At 34.5% G+C, this 21,740-nt stretch overlaps 1 protein-coding gene across 2 annotated transcripts in view; it reads left to right on the plus strand.

Moving 5' to 3' along the window:
* Window positions 1–18,197, plus strand: part of LOC136038458 (uncharacterized) — a 21,725-nt gene extending 3,528 nt beyond the window's left edge. For both annotated transcript variants that reach the window (XM_065721529.1, XM_065721535.1), the window contains exons 2-3: window positions 9,628–10,102; window positions 14,659–18,197. In XM_065721529.1, the coding sequence (XP_065577601.1) occupies window positions 9,661–10,102; window positions 14,659–14,930 (714 nt within the window). In that variant the 5' untranslated portion in view covers window positions 9,628–9,660 and the 3' untranslated portion in view covers window positions 14,931–18,197. The remainder of the gene's footprint in view (window positions 1–9,627; window positions 10,103–14,658) is intronic.
* The last annotated feature ends 3,543 nt before the right edge of the window (window positions 18,198–21,740 follow it).

Below are 21,740 nucleotides of genomic sequence, written 5' to 3' on the forward strand. Positions count from 1 at the left end.
CTCAAAGAGAAATTGCAGACTGGGATACCGGGACACAAATGACAACCAGGACACAGGAAATATTAATGACAACCACAACACAGGGACACACCTACAACGGGGACGCCGGGGGCATAGGGGGAAATATAAATGAAGACGGGGACACAGGGAATGTTTGCTTAGCAATCACCATCAACAAAGCTCAAGGGCAATCATTAGAAAAATCCAGTATAGATCTGAATCCAGATTGTTTTCCCATGGACAATTATTATGTTGCATGTTCAAGAGTTGGTAAACCTGCCAATCTATATTTATATGGACAGACAATGGGACAGCAAAGAATGTTGTATATTCACAAGTTTTGCATAGTTAAAAATATATATATATATATATATATATATATATATATATATATATATATATATATATATATATATATATATATATATATATATATATATATATATATATATATATATATATATATATATATATATATATGTCTATCTATATTCACAGGTGGGACACACACTAATATGGCGCGTAACGACTTACGCGCACGGGGGGGGGCGAAGCGTCCCCACCAACTAGGTGTTGGGGTGGCGCGAAGCACCACCCAACAGCTAGTGCTGTATAATATTGTTTCTCTCCCCTGGATCCTCTCCATGGTACCCTTCTAGAAGATTCTTGCAATGCTTATAAATTGAAAATCCTCTTGCTCATTTTTGTTTTTGCAAAATACTTATTGACATATCCAGTTTGAACATGCAATTCAAAGCTCATCAATAGTCTTTGGGTGTTGCTTAACTTATGGAGAAACCAAAAGATTTCAATACATGCTTGGAACTGACTTTATCAACTCTATTTTCTCCTCTTTGTTATGCTCTTGTCATCAAATAATTCTTAGTTCATAATGGTCAGAATAATTGCTGTTAGTATATTTTACTTCTGTTCCATTATGCTCTATCAATCCTCTCCCTAATGTGCAAATATATAGCCCAAATTATATATTTTCTATATGTCTTTCCATTTCTTGATTTCACTGCCATTGGTCCAATTACAGGTATATGGGTTGAAACAAGATTGATGCTGACAAAATGCATAAGAAAAACATGATTTGGGGATGCACATTAGGGGTAGGGGTATTGGTGTAGCAAAACTGCAGTTATGACAAACCTGTGGCTCACTCTGTTTTTGTTATAAAAAATGTGTTTGCAAAACTTATTTTACATATATTATGAAGTAAGAATTGTTTTCTTAACATGTTTCAGTCTCAACAATCCCAATACTAGCTAAAATTTGACATTATAGTAAATTTACTATGATGTAAAGCTAATAAGAACTATAATGTACAGCTAATAAGAACTATGATGCAAAGCTAAGAACTGATTAACATAGATACAAAAACTAGCTTTTAGGCAAGGCGTTAAATAGATCCCTATGATGTTTTAGTAATAGAGAGAAGAAAAAATCGAACAAAAAGAGAAACGGATTTATCAGTGCCAGCCATGTAAAAGTGGGATTTTCCTTGTTGTTCAAGTTGGTAGCTGAAAGTTTCCTACAATGATGAGTCTAATGATGTAATTTGTTTTGCTGTGATGCCTTTCTTGGGTGGTGTCAGTCTCTTTAAAAATTCCCTCAAGTTTGTTTTCAAAACAATATTTTATTGTAGAGTTCTAGTTTAGGAGCTTCCTGCTATCTTGAAAAGTAATTGAGTTTGGCGAATAAGTTTCAGTAATGAATCTAGGGCGAAAAAAGTACTCTAGGAAAGGATTGCCAAGCTACTATGTTATCCCTCTTCTGGTGTTTAAGTCTTAGAAATTTGCCCACTTGACCAGTCTATACCTATTGGAATTTTAACAAAGCAAAATTCTAATTTAGCCTATTTTCCAGTATCCTTTTCTCTGGTTTTAGTTTTGAAATTGTAAGTCATGTTATTTGTGTTGAATTTTGAGCCATAACATTGTTCTTTTTTTAAATTTAAGAAATATATTTACAGTTCTTTGAAACTTCATAATTTGGGACTAAGTAGAGTTTTGAAGCTGAAAACACTTTTTTTTTACATTTCATTTAAACTGATGATCTATTAAGCAAGGTTTCGGTTTTATAACACAAAACACTTTAAAGGTCATCATTGTTCAGTATCCTCTAGAGGGAGAAGGATTAGAGGTGGGTACTTCAAAATACCTTCCTAAGAGATTATTTAGGTTCTAGATGGGCCTATATTCCTGAGATTTTCATTCACCTTACTCAATACTTTGTCAAGATGATAAAAAAAAAACAACTGAAACTAGAATTTTACCCATTTTACTATTAAGACTAATGAAATGAAAACAATAATTACCATTTATGAGTTAACTATAAGTGACTATTTATTTCTCACCAGACAGTTTTTTTTTCTTCGAGGGATCTCCTTGCTAAAAGTGTAGAAAATGAAAAGGTATTCAGAGGATTATAGTGATCAATGATGGATTACAGAAACACAAAACTGTAAGAGCGTTTTGAATTTTCCACCAAAAGTGCAAAGTATAAATCTCCAGTGCAAAATGGTCTATAGTGCAGACAATGTCATTCAGGACATTTTGAATAGAGCGAAAATTGTGCAGGTTTTTTTTTATATTGGAAGATGAGATGAGGGGCATAACCTCAAAAGAACAGCTTGTTCTTGTTATTTATTTATTTATTTATTTATTTTATTTCTAACCCGTCATACAATACAAAGTAAACAGAGACGGAGTATACAGACAAAACGACAAAAAAAAGGAATATGAGAAAAAAAAAAAAAAAAAAAAAGAAACATCACAACAATGGAATAATTTATAAAGAACATTCGATGAAGCACTGAACCGCTTTTGCATACATACAACTTTAAATATCACTGTACAGGAATACATACATACATACATGCATATTTAATTCCCATAAAAAAAAAAAAAAAAAAAAAAAAAAAAACTCACTACAAAAGAATACACAACACACAAGAAAAATAAAGAACACATGAGTATCTAACTACAAAAAATAAAAAACCTATTGCCTTTAAAAAGGTTTTTTTGCCTTTTGACACTGCAAATGGCTTACTACAAAAAAAAGGTTTTTTTGCCTTTTGACACTGCAAATGGCTTGATTGGTGTAGGTTTTACAAAGTAGATTATTAATCTATGCTTAGAGTTAGGATTAGACATGAATAAATTAGTTGGAATTGGCTTTGATAGAATTAGTAGAATACCAGTTTATACAAGTGTGCTCAAGAAGGGATACAAAAGTAGTATTACAAAGGTAGTAAATTGCCATTTACATACATTCTGCTTCAAATCATTTAAACTTTGCACTAGTGAAGGTCTCTAGACTGGTCTTAAGTAAGATGCTGTACAAATACTTGCAAAAAGTTATTTTTCTGCTCTGACTCATAAAAAAGCAGAAACTCCTTTGCTTTTGTGACATATGTTGAGTTAAAAGACATGATAATATTGTCATGTTTTTGGAGCTTTTCCCTGCTGTTTCTGGAGTATACTCAGGATCTTTTGTAAAGAAACAGTCAGATTTAAATCTGATGGTAAAAGCCAACACCATGGTTGCATCTGCTACCTAGTTCAGCTTCATTTTCTCTCTGATTCTAGTGAAAAAGTGAGTTTGATTCTGCTTCCAATTTCTGTTTATCTGTAAAAGGAAAATTCATATCTGCTTACCTACTATGAACATATCAATCTATGCAAGTCTGTTTTAAAGGAGCAGAGTCAAAGCAGATTTTCCTTCTTTTTATGGAAAAGCAGTTCAGACAGCTGAAAGTGGGAAAGGGACACCCACATCAATGCCAAGAACACAAATGTGGGTGATTCTCCTACTCAGAAACTTCTCTATTTTAGGCTTTGTCTTTTCCCTGTACCCCAAGCTTGTGTAGAACCACCAAGCTAGAGTATTTTAAATCCAACTTCTTTTCCCCTGTATTAATGTTATTGCTGTATATATTAGCTGTGGTTGGGATGAAGCTGTGAAACTATGAGCAGTTTTGTTTCTCTAAGATGAGCCTCCTTGCTGAGCTAACTGTCTGGCAAACCCAATGGAGGCCTATAGGCGAGTCCCAAGTCCCAATAAAGTATCTGAAGGCCTTGATGCTTGTGCCAATTGTTTTTTTTTTTTTTTTTTTTTTTACTATGTGTTCACTCTTGATTGTATTTTCCCTGTTACCATTATATCTGCAGAGCATTGAATTAACAGGCTATAGCAGCTTAGAACATACCTTCATAATCAGACAGGAGAGGGTAGGTTAAATGATATTGCACACATGTCTATCAATTACAGTGTCAAGGTGGATATTAGCAATATTTTAGGCACCATTGAGAGGAAATCAAGAGATACTACAATATAAAGAGTTTTTACACTGCTTGTGTTGTTTTGTATCTTATTCAAGGATTAGCAAGATTAGAGCTCTTCAATTTTTTTAATTGAACTTGATATTTTGTCTTTTTCATGTGCACAGTAACAATAATCTTTGTTACTGGTAAGTTTCTGGACTTCTGGTAGTTTTTAGCTAATGCCCCCCCCCCCACCCAAACGGAAATCCTAAGTATGCTGCTGGTCCTGGGTTTCTCCAACAGGAAAAGTTCGTTTGTTATTTTTGTTTCACGTTTGCATAATGTAATGGTGTTTTTGGATGTACCCTCTTATACTTCTTGCTCCCTATACAATGTGAAATTTGTTTCATTACAAAACATGCTAGATACAGCAATATCCTTTGAAACGAGCCCCTAGACACATCTCTGTGATGTTTCAGTGGATGACTAGGGGTGCCTAAAAAAAAACAACAGAAGACACATTAAATGCTTTCTATTTGAAAGTTATTTTGCTTTTGCTCAAAATGGGGGGGGGGGCACAATTCTATTCAATTGAGTTATTGACTATTGTGATTCTGATGGTGTTGTTTTCATGTCTATCTGACATAAGGTTTTGTAGGGGCTAAAGCTATTTTTTGAAATTACACTAATTTGTAATCACAATAAATTTTACTATTATAAGCAACTGAAAAAATGGTTACCATTCTTGGATCAGTTTTGAATGGTGTTTCTTCCTCACTTGACTTTTTTTTTTGAAAATGAGTTTTAAATTTTTATTAACCCAATGTAGGCTAGGGTTTGTCTTTTACTAGGTTACCCCATAAGGGGTCAACCATGATACTAGACAAGTACATAAAAGTGATGTGCTGTGAGTGATAATAGTATTGCTGCAGTTAGTGTAAGAAGTGAGGCTAGTAGTTTGCTTGATGTTAAATCAGTAGTTAAACTGGCTAATACCCATTTATATGATACTTTAATGGACAAAGGAACATGGAAAACCGAACGTGGGATTAAATGGGAAGTTCAAACTCTTCTTTCGTCATCTGTATAGATTAATCCATGCAGATGAGTTTGGTGTTGTCCTAGATACAAATTTGAATATGTTGAATTTAAAGCAATATCTTTTAAATTTAAAAAAGAAACTGGTTCAAGTTACCTCTTACCTAAAATAATGAAGATAATATGAATCAACCATAGGGTTAGTTCTTTTGTGCTTGAGTACATTCTTTACTCTAATCATGTTATAATAATATTAAAATTACAAACAAGAAAAAGCCTGTAAGTTTCCTATATAGGGGTTTTGGACAAGGCGGTTCTGATAGTGTATTTCTTGTTGTGATCTGATTCTAATTTTGGGAGTTCTGGGCTATTATATTTCTTAGTAGTGGACATGATTGTTTCTAACTTGATTGCTAGCTACTGCTGCATCCCGGATTCATCATCAAGATTAATGGAAATGATAGTTCTCAGTCCTGAATCAGGCCCAAATGGTGATTCTTCCTTGTTCAACATTTTTTTTTTTTTTTTTTTTTGCACAAAGTGTTATTTAAGTTTTGGCTACTATGGTCTAGGGTTGGCTCTGCATTAGGTTTACCCTATGAAGAGGCACAATGCTTTCAAAACAAATTATATTTTGGAAGGTTTGATAATTGGGGGTACAAGCATAGACTTGAAAATTAATATTAGGAAGGCTAAGTCACTTAGAATAGAATTAAATAAGGGGGAAGAACAAATTGATGTTAGGCAACATTAAAATTGCTGAGGTGAATAGCTTCAGTTACCTGGACAGTGGTATTAGCTAAGAAAGTGGATACAGTGAACATGTTAAATGCAAAATCGCCAATTTGCAAGGATTTTTTCTCTCTTGGAAAATAGTTTGAATGATTAGGAAGATAAGTCAGTGAGATAAGAATAGAATATCAGAAGCCATAGTAATGGCTACTGTTAAATTTGTTTCTGAAGCGTGGGCAATTTGAAAGGATGAAGAAGATTTGTTGAAGGTTCTCCAGAGGAATTGTCTAGGGATAGTCTTAGGTTCTTGTTTGACTGACTATCAAACAACATCCTGTGCCAAAATATTTGGCTCGTTTCCATTTTCTAGAGAAGTAATGAAAGAAATATTAAGATGGCTATGCCATGTTTCTGGATAAATGATAACATATTGCCAAATACTGTGCTTTTTGACATTAATCTGCTGCCAAATGAAAAAAAAAAAAATCGTCTGGTATTAAAAGTGATATATATGATGACCAATATGCACCCTTCCCTGTTCAAACAGTTCGTGGTAACAAACTGTAGTAAGGAGAGCGACCCGGCTCAATAGTAAACGAAACTCTAAAAAACGGAATTTCGATACTAAAAGATATATCAAAAGAATCGGATTTTTATGCTGATTTTAAATATATAAGTTTCATCAAATTTAGTATTTGTCATCAAAAGTTACGAGCCTGAGAAAATTTGCCTTATTTTGGAAAATAGGGGGTAACACCCCCTAAAAGTCATAGGATCTTAACGAAAATTACACCATCGCATTCAGCTTATCAGAGAACCCTATAGTAAAAATTCCAAGGTCCAATCTACAAAAATGTGGAATTTCGTATTTTTTGCCAGAAGACAAATCACGGGTGCGTGTTTATTTGTTTTTTTTTTTTTTTTTTTTTTTTTTTTTTTTTTTTTTTTTTTTTCAGGGGTCATCGTATCGACCAAGTGGTCCTAGAGTTTTGCAAGAGGGATCATTCTAACGGAAATGAAAAGTTCTAGTGCCCTTTTTAAGTGACCAAAAAAATTGGAGGGCACCTAGGCCCCCTCCCACGCTCATTTTTTTCCCAAAGTCAACGGATCAAAATTTTGAGATAGCCATTTTGTTCCGCATAGTCGAAAACCATAATAACTATGTCTTTGGGGATGACTTACCCCCAACAGTCCCTGGGGGAGGGGCTGCAAGTTACAAACTTTGACCAATGTTTACATACAGTAATGGTTACTGGGAAGTGTACTGATGTCATCAGGGGGATTTTTTTGGTTTGGGTGTGGGGTTCAGGGGAGTTGGCTATATGGGAGGATCTTTCCTTGGAGGAGTATTTCATGGGGGAAGAGAAATTCAATGAAAAGGGCGCAGGACTTTCTAGCATTACTATAAAAAAAACAATGAAAATATAAACATGAAAAAGTTTTTTCAATTGAAAGTAAGGAGAAGCATTAAAACTTAAAACGAACAGAGATTATTACGCATATGAAGGGTTCTAAAAATGCTTTAGCATAAAGAGCGAGGTATTTAGGAGGAGATAAATACTTCGCTCTTTATGCTAACAAATTTTTAAATAATTTCAACTATTTATTCTACGGCCTTTCTGATTCAGGGGTCATTCTTAAAGAATTGGGATAAAACGTAACGTAAGTTACGTAAGTTATGTACGTTTGTCACGTAAGTTAATTCTTAAGTTACGTTTTTTTTTTACTAATAAAAACGTTCGTTAAAAATTAAAAGATCTAGTTGCCTTTTTGAGTAACCGAAAAATTGGAAGGCAACTAGACCTCCTTCCCCACCCCTTATTTCTCAAAATCGTCTGAGAGAAAGCCATTTAGCTAAAAAAAGAATTAATATGCAAATTTCATTTTAGTAATTTATGTACGGAGAGCCAAAATCAGACATGCATTAATTCAAAAACTTTCAGAAAATAAATAAAAAAAACAAGTTTTTTTAAATGAAAGTAAGGAGCGACAGTAAAACTTAAAACGAACAGTAATTACTCCGTATATGAAAGGGGCTTTTCCTCCTCGACACCCCGCTCCTTGCGCTAAAGTTTGATTCTTTCTCGCAACTCTACTTTTTAAAACAATAAAAAACTTTAGCGTAAGGAGCGGGGTGTCGAGGAGGAAAAGCCCCTTTCATATACGGAGTAATTTCTGTTCGTTTTAAGTTTTAATGTCGCTCCTTACTTTCATTTAAAAAAACTTGTTTTTTTTATTTAATAATACAAAAACTGATTTGTCTGCTATAATCAATGAAGAAAATAGACAAAACTGGATTATCCACAGCATAACACCAACTCTGAGTGGGAGGACAATGCTTGTGGTTCTGAAAACAGAGCTCTGGAACAAACAACACAATTTGAAAAGAAAAAAAAAACATGTCAGTGGTCAAAGGAAAAGTCTGCAAATGGGATGAGAAATTGCAATTTTAAGCATGACATTTTGAATGGACAGGCGTGGAGGAAGAGTGTGTGCAGGTGATTTGCTTCAGATGGTTTATTGCAGCAGTGAGTTGTTAATTCGAGTAATAGTTTGTAGGCTATTTTTTTTATATATCAAAATAAGTTTATTTTTATTAAGTTTATATCAATTATTTTTATTTTCTAATAATATATGTTTTAATCATAGTTCCATTTTTAAAGGTTTGGTTAATATTGTGTTTGTATTGCTCTTTACATACAATACATTACCATGAAATGTTGCGAAAATAAAGACCAAATTAAAATTCATATGACTAAAAATGAACTGTTATAAAATGTCTGGGGGGGGTGCGCCTTCAGTCCTGTTACCAAGTATATAAAATACATTAATGATATAGGACACCCATTTTGGATAAAAATAAATTTGAATGGGACTGTGGTATGTATATTTGTTTGTGACGGCTAAAGTCTTGAGCTGTTTACGATCTTTCCCTAAGCAAAGCGAGAGCTATAAAAAATTGCGAAGAGTGCTTACTGCTACTTCCTTTGCTTGGCTGGGGCTTTTACCCACATCAAAAGGCTCCTTTGCCATCCCTATTTTCGTTTGGCTATTATTCAGTGCTTAATCTATTTTAGCTTCTGATGTGGTATTGAGGTTGCAAGAAGTTATTTTTCTAGTGAAAATTTTCTTGATTCTAATAGATTACATCCATTCTCATGTTTTCAAGATTATTCAGCTTAAAATCTGTTTCTTGCTAGGTTAGTTCAGTTGTTTTTCCAATGTACAGAAACACACGCACTTTATTTGTATAAATACTGGTATTATAGAAGTTTTTTCTAGACATACATAATTATTCAAAAAAAAATATTACCTAGTTTGCTTTAACTTGCAGGGAATGACCTGGGGGACGTATTTAATAGTGGAATTGTGAGGATTATTATATCTGTATTTATTTTTCCCCAGTGAGCATTTTCTTGTTGTTTTTTATTTAGATTAGGCCTATTGCCTTAATTTCCAAATACGATCATAATATTTGGAACATAATTGCATATTATTGTGCTTTTGTATTATCCTTGCCTCAAGTGCTGCTTCATTAAAGATACTCTAGTTTAGTCTAATTTTATTTACATCTTGTATCTTTCAGGCATTCCTTGTATAATCTGATTTGTTGCTGTTAATGGAAAAGCCCCCTGTTTCACATGCTTACCAACATTCCAACCTAAGAAAAGGGCGATCCATAACATCCATAAACTTTTCTTTGAGACCTTCATCAGAGACTCATTTTAATAGCGTGAGTTTGAGGCATGATAATGGGTTGAACAGTACAGTCTCACTTGGTAAACATTGTAACCGTGCCAGTGTTCAAATATCAATAGACTCCTCTGCTCGAACTATATCAGCATCGTGTGTAAGTTTTCCGACATCAGCTCAGGGTGGGCCCGCTCAAAACAAAAGGAATAGTTTTAGTGTACCTAATTCTCCTTCTACTAGCCGAACTAGTCCTCTTGTCTTAAGACCCTATGCCAATCGATCAATTATACCTTCAAGGTACAGGATGCATCAGCAGAACAGCCTTGTTCCTATAGCAAATCGTCCATTTGATGCTGGGGATCTGCAGGGTAAGACTGAAATATTATTACTGTTATATATACATATACCCGCACGTATATACATATATATATATATATATATATATATATATATATATATATATATATATATATATATATATATATATATATATATGTATATATATATATATATATATATATATATATATATGTATATATATATATATATATATATATATATATATATATATATATATATATATATATATATATATATATATATATATATATATATATATATATATATATATATATATATATATATATATATATATATATATATATATATATATATATATATATATATATATATATATATATATATATATATATATATATATATATATATATATATATATATATATATAGGCCTACTATTTGACGTTGTGTTAATTCAACTTTTTGTGGTTATTAATTACGACTTTTTGTGGTTATTAATTAAATAAAAAAAAAAAATCAATTTGATACTTTCAAAGCGTCTTTTTTTGCTTATTACAGTTTAGTTACTATTAAAGTTTTAGTTACTTATTAAAGTTTAGTTAACTTTTAGTTACTATTTTTTTGCACACTAAATTTTGCAAAATAAATAATTTTGTTTTGCCAATTAAATTTTAATGCTGGATTTTTGTTCACTAAGGTTTAATACAAAAGTTTTTTTACTGCTAAATAAATTTGACGAATTTTTATGGCACTTGGTATTAACCAAGTTACACATAGCAATCGCAAATTTTGTCTGTCTGTCGGACCTGGTTTTGCTACCTTAGGCACTTCCAGGTAAGCTAGGACGACGAAATTTGGCAGGCGTATCAGGGACCGGACCAGATTATATTAGAAAGAGTGGTTTTCCTGATTTGACCACTTGGGGGGGGGGGAGTGAGGGGCGCGTTAATTCGGAAAAAATAGAAAAATTGAAGTATTTTTAACTTACGTACGGTTGATCAGATCTCAATGAAATTCGATGTTTGGATGGATATCGTGTCTCAGAGCTGTTATTTTAAATCCCGATCGGATCTGGTAACATTGGGAGGGGAGTTGGGAGGGGGAAACCTAAAATCTTGGAAAACACTTAGAGTGGAGGGATCGGGATGAAACTTGATGGGAAAAATAAGCACAAGTCCTTGATACATGATTGACATAACCGGAACGGATTCGCTCTCTTTGTGGTAGTTGAGGGGGGTTAATTCTGGAAAATCAGAAAAAATGAGGTATTTTTAACTTACGAATGGGTGATCGGATCTCAATGAAATTTGATATTTAGAAGGATATAGTGTCTCAGAGCTCTTATTTTAAATCCCGAACATATCTGGTGACATTGGGGGGGGGGAAACCTAAAACTTGGAAAACACTGATAGTGGAGGGATCGGGATGAAACTTGGTGGGTAAAATAAGCACAAGTCCCAGATATATGATTGACATAACCGGAACGGATTCGCTCTCTTTGTGGTAGTTGGGGGGGGGGGTCAATTTGAAAAATTAGAAAAATTAGGTATTTTTAATGTACGGACGGGTGATCGGATCTCAATGAAATTTGATATTTAGAAGGATATCCTGTCTCAGAGCTCTTATTTTAAATCCCGACCGGATCTGGTGACATTGGGAGGGGGAAACCTAAAACTTGGAAAACACTTAGAGTGAAGGGATCGGGATGAAACTTGGTGGGAAAAATAAGCAAAAGTCCTAGATACATGATTGACATAACCGGAACGGGTTCGCTCTCTTTGGGGTAGTTGGGGGGGGGGTAAATGAGGTATTTTTAACTTACGAACAGGTGATCGGATCTCGATGAAATTTGATATTTAGAAGGGTATCGTGTCTCAAAGCTCTTATTTTAAGTCCCGACCGGATCTGGTGACATTGGGGGGGGGGAGTTTGGGGTGGGGGACAATAAAATCATGGAAAACGCTTAGATTGGAGGGATTGGGATGAAACTTGGTGGGAAGAATAAACAGAAGTCTTAGATACGTGATTTACATAATTGGAACGGATCTGCTCTATTGGGGGGGGGGGGTTAATTCTGAAAAATGAGAAAAATGACGTATTTTTAGCTTACGAAGAAGTGATCGGATCTTCAAGAAACTTCATATTTAGAAGGACCTCGTGACTCAGATCTCATTTTAAATATCAACCGGATCCAGCGTAATTGGGGGGGGGGCAGTTGAGGGGAACCGGAAATCTTAGAAAATACTTAAAGCGGTGAGATCAGGATGAAACTGGATGGGAAGAATAAAAACCTGTCTAAGACACGTGACTGACATAATCGGATCGGATCTGCTCTCTTTGGTGGAGTTGGGGGGGGGGGGTAATTTTGAAAATTGAGGTATTTGTAACTTACGAAAGGGTGACCAGATCTTAATGAAATTTAGAAAGATCTTGCGCTTTAAAGCTCTAATTTTAAATTCCGACCAGATCCCGTGACATTGGGGGGAGTTGGAGGGGGAAACCGGAATTCTTGGAAAACGTGAAAATTGGGGTATTTTTATTTTACGAATAGGTGATCTGGTCTTAATGAAATTTGATATTTAGAAGGAATTCATGTCTCAGAGCTCTTATTTCGAATCCCGACCAGATCTTTTGACATTGGGGGAGTTGGAGGGGGAAATCTTGGAAAACACTTGGAGTGGAGGAATCGGGATGAAGCTTGGTGAATAGAATCAGCAAACGTCTTGATATGTGATTGACGGAACCGTACTGAACTTGCTCTCTTCGGGGGAGTTAGGGGGAGGGGTTCAGTGATTCGGTGAGTTTGGTGCTTCTGGACATGCTAGGACGATGAAAATTGGTAGGCGTGTCAGGGAGCTGCACAAATTGACGTGATAAAGTCGTTTTCCCAGATTGGACCATCTGGGGAGCTAAAGGGAGAGGAAAAATTAGAAAAATTAGGTATTTATAACTTACGAGTGGGTGATCGGATCTTAATGAATTTTAATATTTAGAAGGACATCGTAACTCAGAGCTCTTATTTTAAATCCTGACCGGCATTAAGCCTCTTATTTTTCTTTTACATGTGCCTGTTACAATACTATTTTTACTAATACTACTACTGCTACTTAACTAGGCTTAGAGTATTAAGGTGAAAAGGGCGTCAAAAGGGGTCAAAAGTGTACATCTGCTATATTTTGGAACGACTTACCGTGTCAAGGTGAAATTTAGGGGCATCACAAAAGGGATGTTCAACTGACCGAAAAGAAAAATGTACGTGCTACTACCGCTTTTAATACTGCTGTTGCTACTGGTACTACTACTACTAATTCAACACTAATTCTGCAACTACTGTGATACCAGTACTATTAAGGCTAAGTCTACGAAGGATTTTACTTTTCAAAGAAAAGTAAAAAGGTAAAGGTTTAAAGCAAGAAGGTTTTCAAAGCAGTGTCGAGTAGAAATAATATTCAGATAATAAGTCAAGCGTAAAACCCAAAACGAACAGAAACTACGATATCTAATCAAGTCAGACTTAGAGCAAAGAGAAATTATGTTTAACAGGGGTATGGCTAACGCCCTCTATATTCTCCAAAGATTAAAACGTGAATTGCACTTTACTGAAAAAAATTTCATTTCCAGTTACGTGTTTTATTTGTCATTAACTTAAAAGCATTTCTTTCACAAAAGAAGTTTTCAGAGAAAGGGGAAGAGCTGCATTAAACCTAGGATGAGCAGAAATAAAGTCAATTGTAATTCATGTGTAAACCAAACATAAACCACTGTCGATAAATAAGCGAAACTCAATACGAACAGAAATTATAATAAATCACCAAGTTAAACTTAAAACGAACACTAGCTACCACGGACAGAAGTAGGGCTAACGCCTCCTATGCCTTATAAAGACCGGAACGTCATTTGCACTTTGAAAAACATCTTTTGTGGAAGTTTTTTTTCAATTATTTTGGAAAATACGAGTGGATAAAGAATTAGTTGTTTCTGAGCAGGAATAGTGTATTTTGAGACTGTTTCAAGGAGTGGATCGATTTTTTTTTCTGAAGAAAAAATTTTCTTGACAGAATCTCAGCATTGACAGTATTGACAGGCACAGCGTTGAATTGAATGCGAAGTTTCACCGAAAAAGTTTTTTTTTGGTGAAACAGCTAAAATGTTGCTGCAACACATCATGTTTCCCAGGCACCAAAAGTCTGATTAAGTCTATGCTGGCGCATGGAGTTTGATCATGAATTCTAATGGTATCGACGGATCTTGTTAAAAGTGTGAAAGTAAGCTAGAATAATCAACTAAATTTTACTGTATATAAGAATATTAGAAAATCTATTTTTCATCTTTCATTGCTTTTGGTGAAATTTTAGTTTAACCGTAGTTAAGAACGGAATGTGAAGGCTTTTACTTGAAAGTATTTGAAATAAGGGATTCTTGGCTTACTTGGTTTGTTTGCTTTACTAGCTACCGTCAGTCGGTCGAAACACACAGGAAAAATAGGAAAAAAGTATTTCCAGGCTTCAGCATTAGAATGCTGAATTCAAAGGGAAACTTATGTGCGAACCAATAGCTTAAAAATGCTTTTGAAAGTGTAAAGGTTCTATAGATTGTATTTGTAGGTATTCTTATGTCACAAATGGACAGATGCTCTGAGCTCCGACGGCAACTCGAATACGAACGTTTCCGACTCCAGCAGCTACGCCAGGATGTAAATTTTCTTGAACAAACCCTGTTTCAAAGCCGACGTCGCCTCGAATATAATCTTAGTTTATCGCGACATTGTCCAGAAAGATTAAGCACCCTTAGAGAAGAAAATGAAAAGTTGAAAGTGCTCTGTGATAGACTTCTAAAAGAGATGGATGGAGGACAGCGAACGGTATCAGTCCCTTAAAAAGAGTTATTGCTGTTTAAAATCTAGTCCACCCAGAAGGCAACATACGACGCTCCAATGCCATAAGAAACCATTGTTTGCCGTCGACTTTTTTTCTTCGTGACCTTAAATTTTCTTATAATAATGAACTGAAATAATTTTCTGTGTATTTTTAGCAATTAGAAAATGCGGGGTGATTAGAATGGGCTTTATAGAATGTGGGATGAAACTAAAGTTTGTATTAATCAAATTTAAGTTATCTCAAAATATATAAAACCTTTCCATCATGGTGTTCTACTTGAAATTGGATCCAAAGGTTCTCACAACTGACTAGATATTTTTAAACGAAAAAAACTTTTATTTACTCTTGCATATTTGTTGGACTTGATTTTTTGTGGGTGTGTGTTTAGATTTGTATGCAATCATGATAAATGACCCTAACTGCATAATTGCACACAAGTCTCACCCTTATGATGAGTGGATGGATTAGAGGGGGTTGCGTTGGGGGTAAAAATGAAAAAGGTGCGTTTTATGGACAGGGAAAATTTTTCTAGTTTTAAAAAGAGGAGGGTTCTTTAAAAGGTATCACCAACCTCCTCCCCTCTTATGTGCAAGTGTTTTGACCTGGTTGTAAAAAATATATCCCTCCCCAACGGAAAATGTAAGATTCATGGCTTCAGACTGGGATTTAGGCCCTCTGTTGAATTTTTATTGCAGTTAGCTATCTATGAGGAGAGTCTAACTCACTGTCCAGAACCTTGAATAGAAAGTCCTGACTTTGTGGACGGTTTTTTCCTCCAGCAGACGAAGGTCATTCGAGACGATCGAGTTCAAATCTGCAAAGGAAGAAAGTTGGACTAAAAATGATTTTAAAAACTTTGGATTCAGTTTTGTAGAATATATTTGTGATTTCCATAGACATATCAATAAATGATTGACACAAATAATTCTTATGGTGTATTTTAGGAAACCTTATATTGGAAGATGAAGGCCAAGTCACTCTAAAGAGTGTCCCAAGAATTCTGCCACAGTGTTTTTAGAAACAAATGTCAAAATCTGAGAATTGTTTAATATCTTGACATAAAAATCCCTTTCTTTTGAGCACTGGGTACCACAATAAGGAGATGTCTTTTATATTTACTAGGGTTTTCAAAGCATTAAAACCCTGTCTTAGCACGAGGGATTGATACTCAGCTTAACAAAATGAAAAGACTAAGAAGGCAAATTGTACATGCAATTTACGAAACTAGAAAGATGCGAAAATAGATTTAGGACGTGGAGGGAAAGTACAATCGACAAGGACACGTACTTAGCTGGTACAGCAGTAATTCTTGGCACTGAAGAGGCACGTTTTATCTTTCCTGTGAATTAAAAAAGGCCAAAGAACTTACTGGCCTTTTTTAAACAATATTAAACAATTCTCAGATTTTGACATTTGTTTCTAAAAAAAACTGTGGCAGAATTCTTGGGACACTCTTTAGAGTGACTTGGTTTTCATCTTCCAATATAAGGTTTCATCTACAAATTGGATAAGTTGCAGTTTCGAAATATCCTTTTGACGAAGCCTTTGTTCTCCTTCCCCCATCACCTAAAAAATCGAATATACATTGATGTGCCCTTTGTAAGTGTCCTCGCATCAGTTTTTGTGCCTTTAAATCAAATTGTTTTCATATCTTGGTGCCAATTGTTGTGATAATTATAGTTCTAATTATAGTTCAATTATAGTTCTATTATAGTTCCTCAATTATAGTTCTAAAAATGAAACGTTCTGATGAGAGGAGTTGCTTCATTAGCGTGCCTTCTCATTGACAAAACTTTCAAAAAGTAATCCCGTCACGATGTAGTGTCTTTTTTTTCGTAAGTAAAAAATTTATAGCTGACCCAATTCACTTCCATCTTGTATTCTTCTTTTGATTTCGAAACATCCATCCTGTGAATGGACGAATCCTTTCACAGTGAAGGTACTATGAATCCTTTCTATAAGGTAATTATATGCCTGCCTCTTTTACATGTGATGGGCGGATTTCAATAGTTCTTGTATTTTAGACTGAACCGATTGGTATATATATATATATATATATATATATATATATATATATATATATATATATATATATATATATATATATATATATATATATATATATATATATATATATATATATATATTATAAATTTATTGGGGAATTTTCAAAGGGAACAGACTGCGAACTCGGTATGAGATTGAGCCGAGAAATATGAGGCTGAATTGGAACATCAAGCTAAATAATAAATAAAAGTTAACGCTAATACGAAATACAAATATAATTAGAGTAAATAAATAAAAATAGATAATAATATGTATAACAAAGCAAAAAAAATACGTGGTAAAAAGAATTTAAGCTAAAACTCTCCAATTACTTGCAGAAATAAAGTATTTGCTATGCGTTGTTCAAGAAAAATTGTTCTCGTATGATTTCAGTGCAAAAGTTTATTGTTTTTGACTTTCGTCGAGTTTTCTGAGCATCTTCCCTAGAAATTTGAACTAGAAAATTTCTCAGCGCAGTTGTCACATAAGTGATACAGGGATATGTTTCGTTTTTTTTCCTCAGAAATAGAGCTAATTGGAAACGATCCAGTGTTTGAACTTACCTTTAAAGTAAATCTAGTCCCCATGATTTTTATTTCATTGTGCCAAAACTGATAATTGTTAACTTATGTCAATGTGCGTGAAAATTGTTGACGACAACTAGGTTAGACTGTTATTTACTGTTAAGGATTCCATTGTTATATTCAACTTTTTATTTCATTATTTATTTATTCTTTTGTCTATTGAATGATAAGTTGCTATCAATTATTATTCATAATTTAAATAATGATCTAGGTTCGTTATTGGCTTGAAATTACATTGAATGACTATCTAAAATTAAAAGGAATGATATTAGTATAGTTTGTTGTAAGTCGTGAAGAGATTCTGTTTATTATTATTTCTAGAATGAAGTGTGATATAGAAGGCATATCGAAATCACGTTTTCTCCAGTAATTCGAAGTCGAAGCACTTTAAATGAGTACATTTCGTTGCTAGTTCCAAGATACTTTAAAGTGAAATTGTTCTTATTTTTAATTTGGAAAAAAATTGAAATTTTAGAAAGAGATTTTTCGCAGACTGAGAGGCTCTACTGCTGAGTAGATTCATTACAGATATTTTTGCTATATACGGAGTTAGTAAAATATATTTTATTGTTATTGTATTCATTCTATTTATTTCTGTGTTTTATGTTACTAACAATAAAATACGTGTGATTATTACTTCTCTGTGTTTTCTTCCCTTCTTAAATCTTGATTTATGGCGCCGTCTATATGTATAAAATATGTATAAGCTGAAAACTGCAAGGTTAGACCACAGACAAGACGCATGTAATTACTCTAAAGTTTGAATTTTTGTCTCAGTTCTTTAAGAGCGACCCCTGAAACAAGGGCCGTTTAATCAGAACAAGAAGAAATTTTATTTAAAAATACAAAACAACTGTAGCGCGAAGAGCGAGATATTGAGGAGGGGTAATCCCCTTTAAATACGTAATTATTTCTGTTTGTTTTAAGTTTTGTTATTGCTCCTTACTTTCCGCTAAAAAACTTGTTTTTTTTAATCATTTGGAAGGGAGGATTTTTTTTTGCTTTTGGAGTATAGTTCCAAAAATTTATCTGAGTTTCCCTTTTATTTTTGTTGGTTTTTTGGGATGTTAGCTTTTTATGCCAAAACTTCGAAGGTAATATTTTATAATCAAGTAATGTTTTTACACTGCAGTTAATGATTTTTGGGGAAGACTTTAAACAGTGCTGTTTGTTTTGTTTTTTATTCAGAGACGAACTAGAAATCCTTTTCTCGTAAAGTTCTTATTCTGCTTGGACAGGGCAGCAACTTAAACCTTCATATTCCCTCAGGTACCATCCTTAGGCGCGTTGGTTCAAAACGGTTTCCCAAACTGTTTAATAAGAAGAACAAGGCATCACTGAAGATGCTTTGACAGGGGTCGTGTTTAGTTAGGAACATCATCAAAGTTGTTGCTTCTTTTACATAAAGGTTGCTTCTTACGTATGGAGAGAATATTACGGTAAGATTATTAAGTAAAAAATTTGAATAAGCGAGTTTTCGTAAAAGGTTGCTTCTTACGTATGGAGAGAATATTACGGTAAAACTGTCAAGTAAATAATTTGATTAAGCAAGTATAACAATAAGTAAACTTTTTAAAATGCAACTTTGGGTGGTTCCAGAACCACATGCCTACGCTTCTCCAACCACTAAGTGGCGAAGGATGGGGGTCAGGGGCGTAATTTTCTATGGGACAAAGGGGGCAACTGCCCCTCCCAGACCTCAGTTTTCCTCCAGACCCCAGTTTGCCCCCCTAGCTGAAACTTAGTTTCTCCAAAAATGCTGTCAAAACTAAGATAAGCCTGCATAATTCAAGCATCCACTGAAACAGATCAGTTTTCTTTAGTACATCTACCTTTTTTATTATTATATTGTTCGTTTTTCAGTTTTTTCCTGTCATTTTCAATTGATTTGGGAGAATTGGCTCCAACTTTGACCCCCCCCCCCCCGCCCTCACATGATTTTATGATTTTCCTTGGTGTCCAAGGTACAGAACTGTAATTGTCCTACTAAAGGTTTTCAACCATGCTGATTCCAATGGTGCACAACCTTTGGAGGTTTCCATGTTGTTCAGAATAGTTAAAAATATCAATGAATTTGCATCCAAGGATAACATCATCCCCAGAGCCCCTGGGATAAGGACCATAAATTATGCCAACTGTCAATTCATTACAGTTTATAGTGGAAAATGAGGGACATGCTTTATTGGGAGTCTAGTGGTGTGAATCTCTCAGGAATATTTCCTGGTCAAAAAGATCATCCAAATTTTGCTGTGGGAAGGGGGGGGGGTTTGGGTCCCGCAAATAAGCCACAATTTTTTTCTAATCAATTTGAAACTGAAAGCCATAGATCCGTGGGGTGAGGGGACTAATGTACATAAGAATATTGAAAGGATTGGTCACTCTTCTTACAAAGGGGACTCAATTTTTTTCCGACTAGCCTGAAACTTTGGGCTAATGGGACAACAATGCCGAAGAAAAAAAATGTAACCCAGAAAAATTTCCCACCACTTCAGATTGAAGGAGCTATTTGAGAAACTTGAGAGTGGGATCTTTCGATTGATGAACTAGCAATACTCGATATACGCTCTATATAATAGCCCTGAATTCTATACGGACCGTGCATACATATGTTTGGGGATAAATGTGACGAACGTGGCGATATGACCCCCGAAACTGGGAAGATACTTATATATGTTTTTGATACCTTTAAATCGACTGGCTGTCTAAAAAAATTTGGTCAGTAGCATTTTTGCCCTGTTTTGACCGAACTATCTGTTTTGCAGCCGAAAATGACTGAAATCAACACTTTGCTTAAGTAAGACGTGGATTTCTTTGGCTGTTAAATAAAGAATACAAGTTTTTTCAACTAAAAGTAAGCAGCAACATTAAGAATTATAACGAACTGAAATTATTACGTATATGAAGGGGGTTGCCCCCTCCTCAACACCACTCCCAACATCTTTACGCTAAAGTTTTTCGTACTGCTAAAGAAGCTTCTTATTGTTTTAATTAATGATTGTTGTGTTTCAGGAGTCATTCTTAAAAAATTAGGACAAAATTCAAATTTTAGTGTAAAGAGCGAGGTATTTAGGAGGGCCCTTTGTATACGTAATAATTTCTGTTTGTTTTAAGTTCTAATGCTGTTCCTTAGTTTCAATTGAAATAACTTGCTTTTTTATTCAATTTCTGATCGTTTTATTTATTCAATTTCTGATCGGTTTTTAAGTAATGTCAGGATTATCTGGTCTCACCTCCACGGACTCAATCCTGGTGGAAAAATACCCCGGACAATTACCCTTAACAACTCCACGCGTAAAATTGAGACGGAAAAGAGAGAGCAAGACATATAAGAAGAAAATTGTATAGGAATTCTGAAATCCCCCAGTATATAATTTCCCCCGACAAGTTAAGTCCTGGAAAGTTCCCTCTCCACGGAAAATCGTCCCGTAGAAAACTCCCAGCAGAAAACGCGTCCCCGCCCTCATCCGAGAATACATGCATACTTCCCAATAACAAATACTGTGCGCAAACAATGGGCAAGTTCTATAACTTAAAGACCTTTCCCCTGGGGATGTGGGGGGTGGTCATGTTATATCCAAAGGCATAGCTATTGGGCCTTTCAACTATGATGAACAAAATAGCTATCTCAAAATATTGATCGAAAAAAACAAACAAGTAAACACGCATCCGTGATCTTTTTCTTGTGGCAAAAAATACAAAATTCCACATTTTGCAGATAGGAGCTTGTAACCTCTACAGTATGGTTCTCTGATACGCTGAATCTGACGGTGTGATTTGCATTTGGATTCTATGACTTTTAGAGGGTGTTTTTCCTTTTTCCTGAAAATTAGGCAAATTTCCTCAGGCTTGTAGCCTTTGATGGGTAGGACTAAACTTAATGAAACTTGTATATTTGAAATCAACATAATAATAAAATCCTTTGGTATATGTATGGGTATCAAAATTCCGTTTTTTAGAGTTTCGATTACTTTTGAACCGGGTCGCTCCTTACTTACAGTTAGTTACCACAGACTGAGCTATAAGTTTTATATAATGAACTTCCATTTTGTTGACTGGTTATATGTTTAGGGATGATTGTGGCACCCGACGGCAATATAGCTTTTCAATAATTCTAAAGCGACTGACGCTAGTCTATCTGACATCTTGAATTTTGTGCTAAGATTTTAATGAAGATCCTAC

Source organism: Artemia franciscana, chromosome 2 (assembly GCF_032884065.1).
Source record: "Artemia franciscana chromosome 2, ASM3288406v1, whole genome shotgun sequence".
NCBI classification, from domain to species: Eukaryota; Metazoa; Arthropoda; class Branchiopoda; order Anostraca; family Artemiidae; genus Artemia; species Artemia franciscana.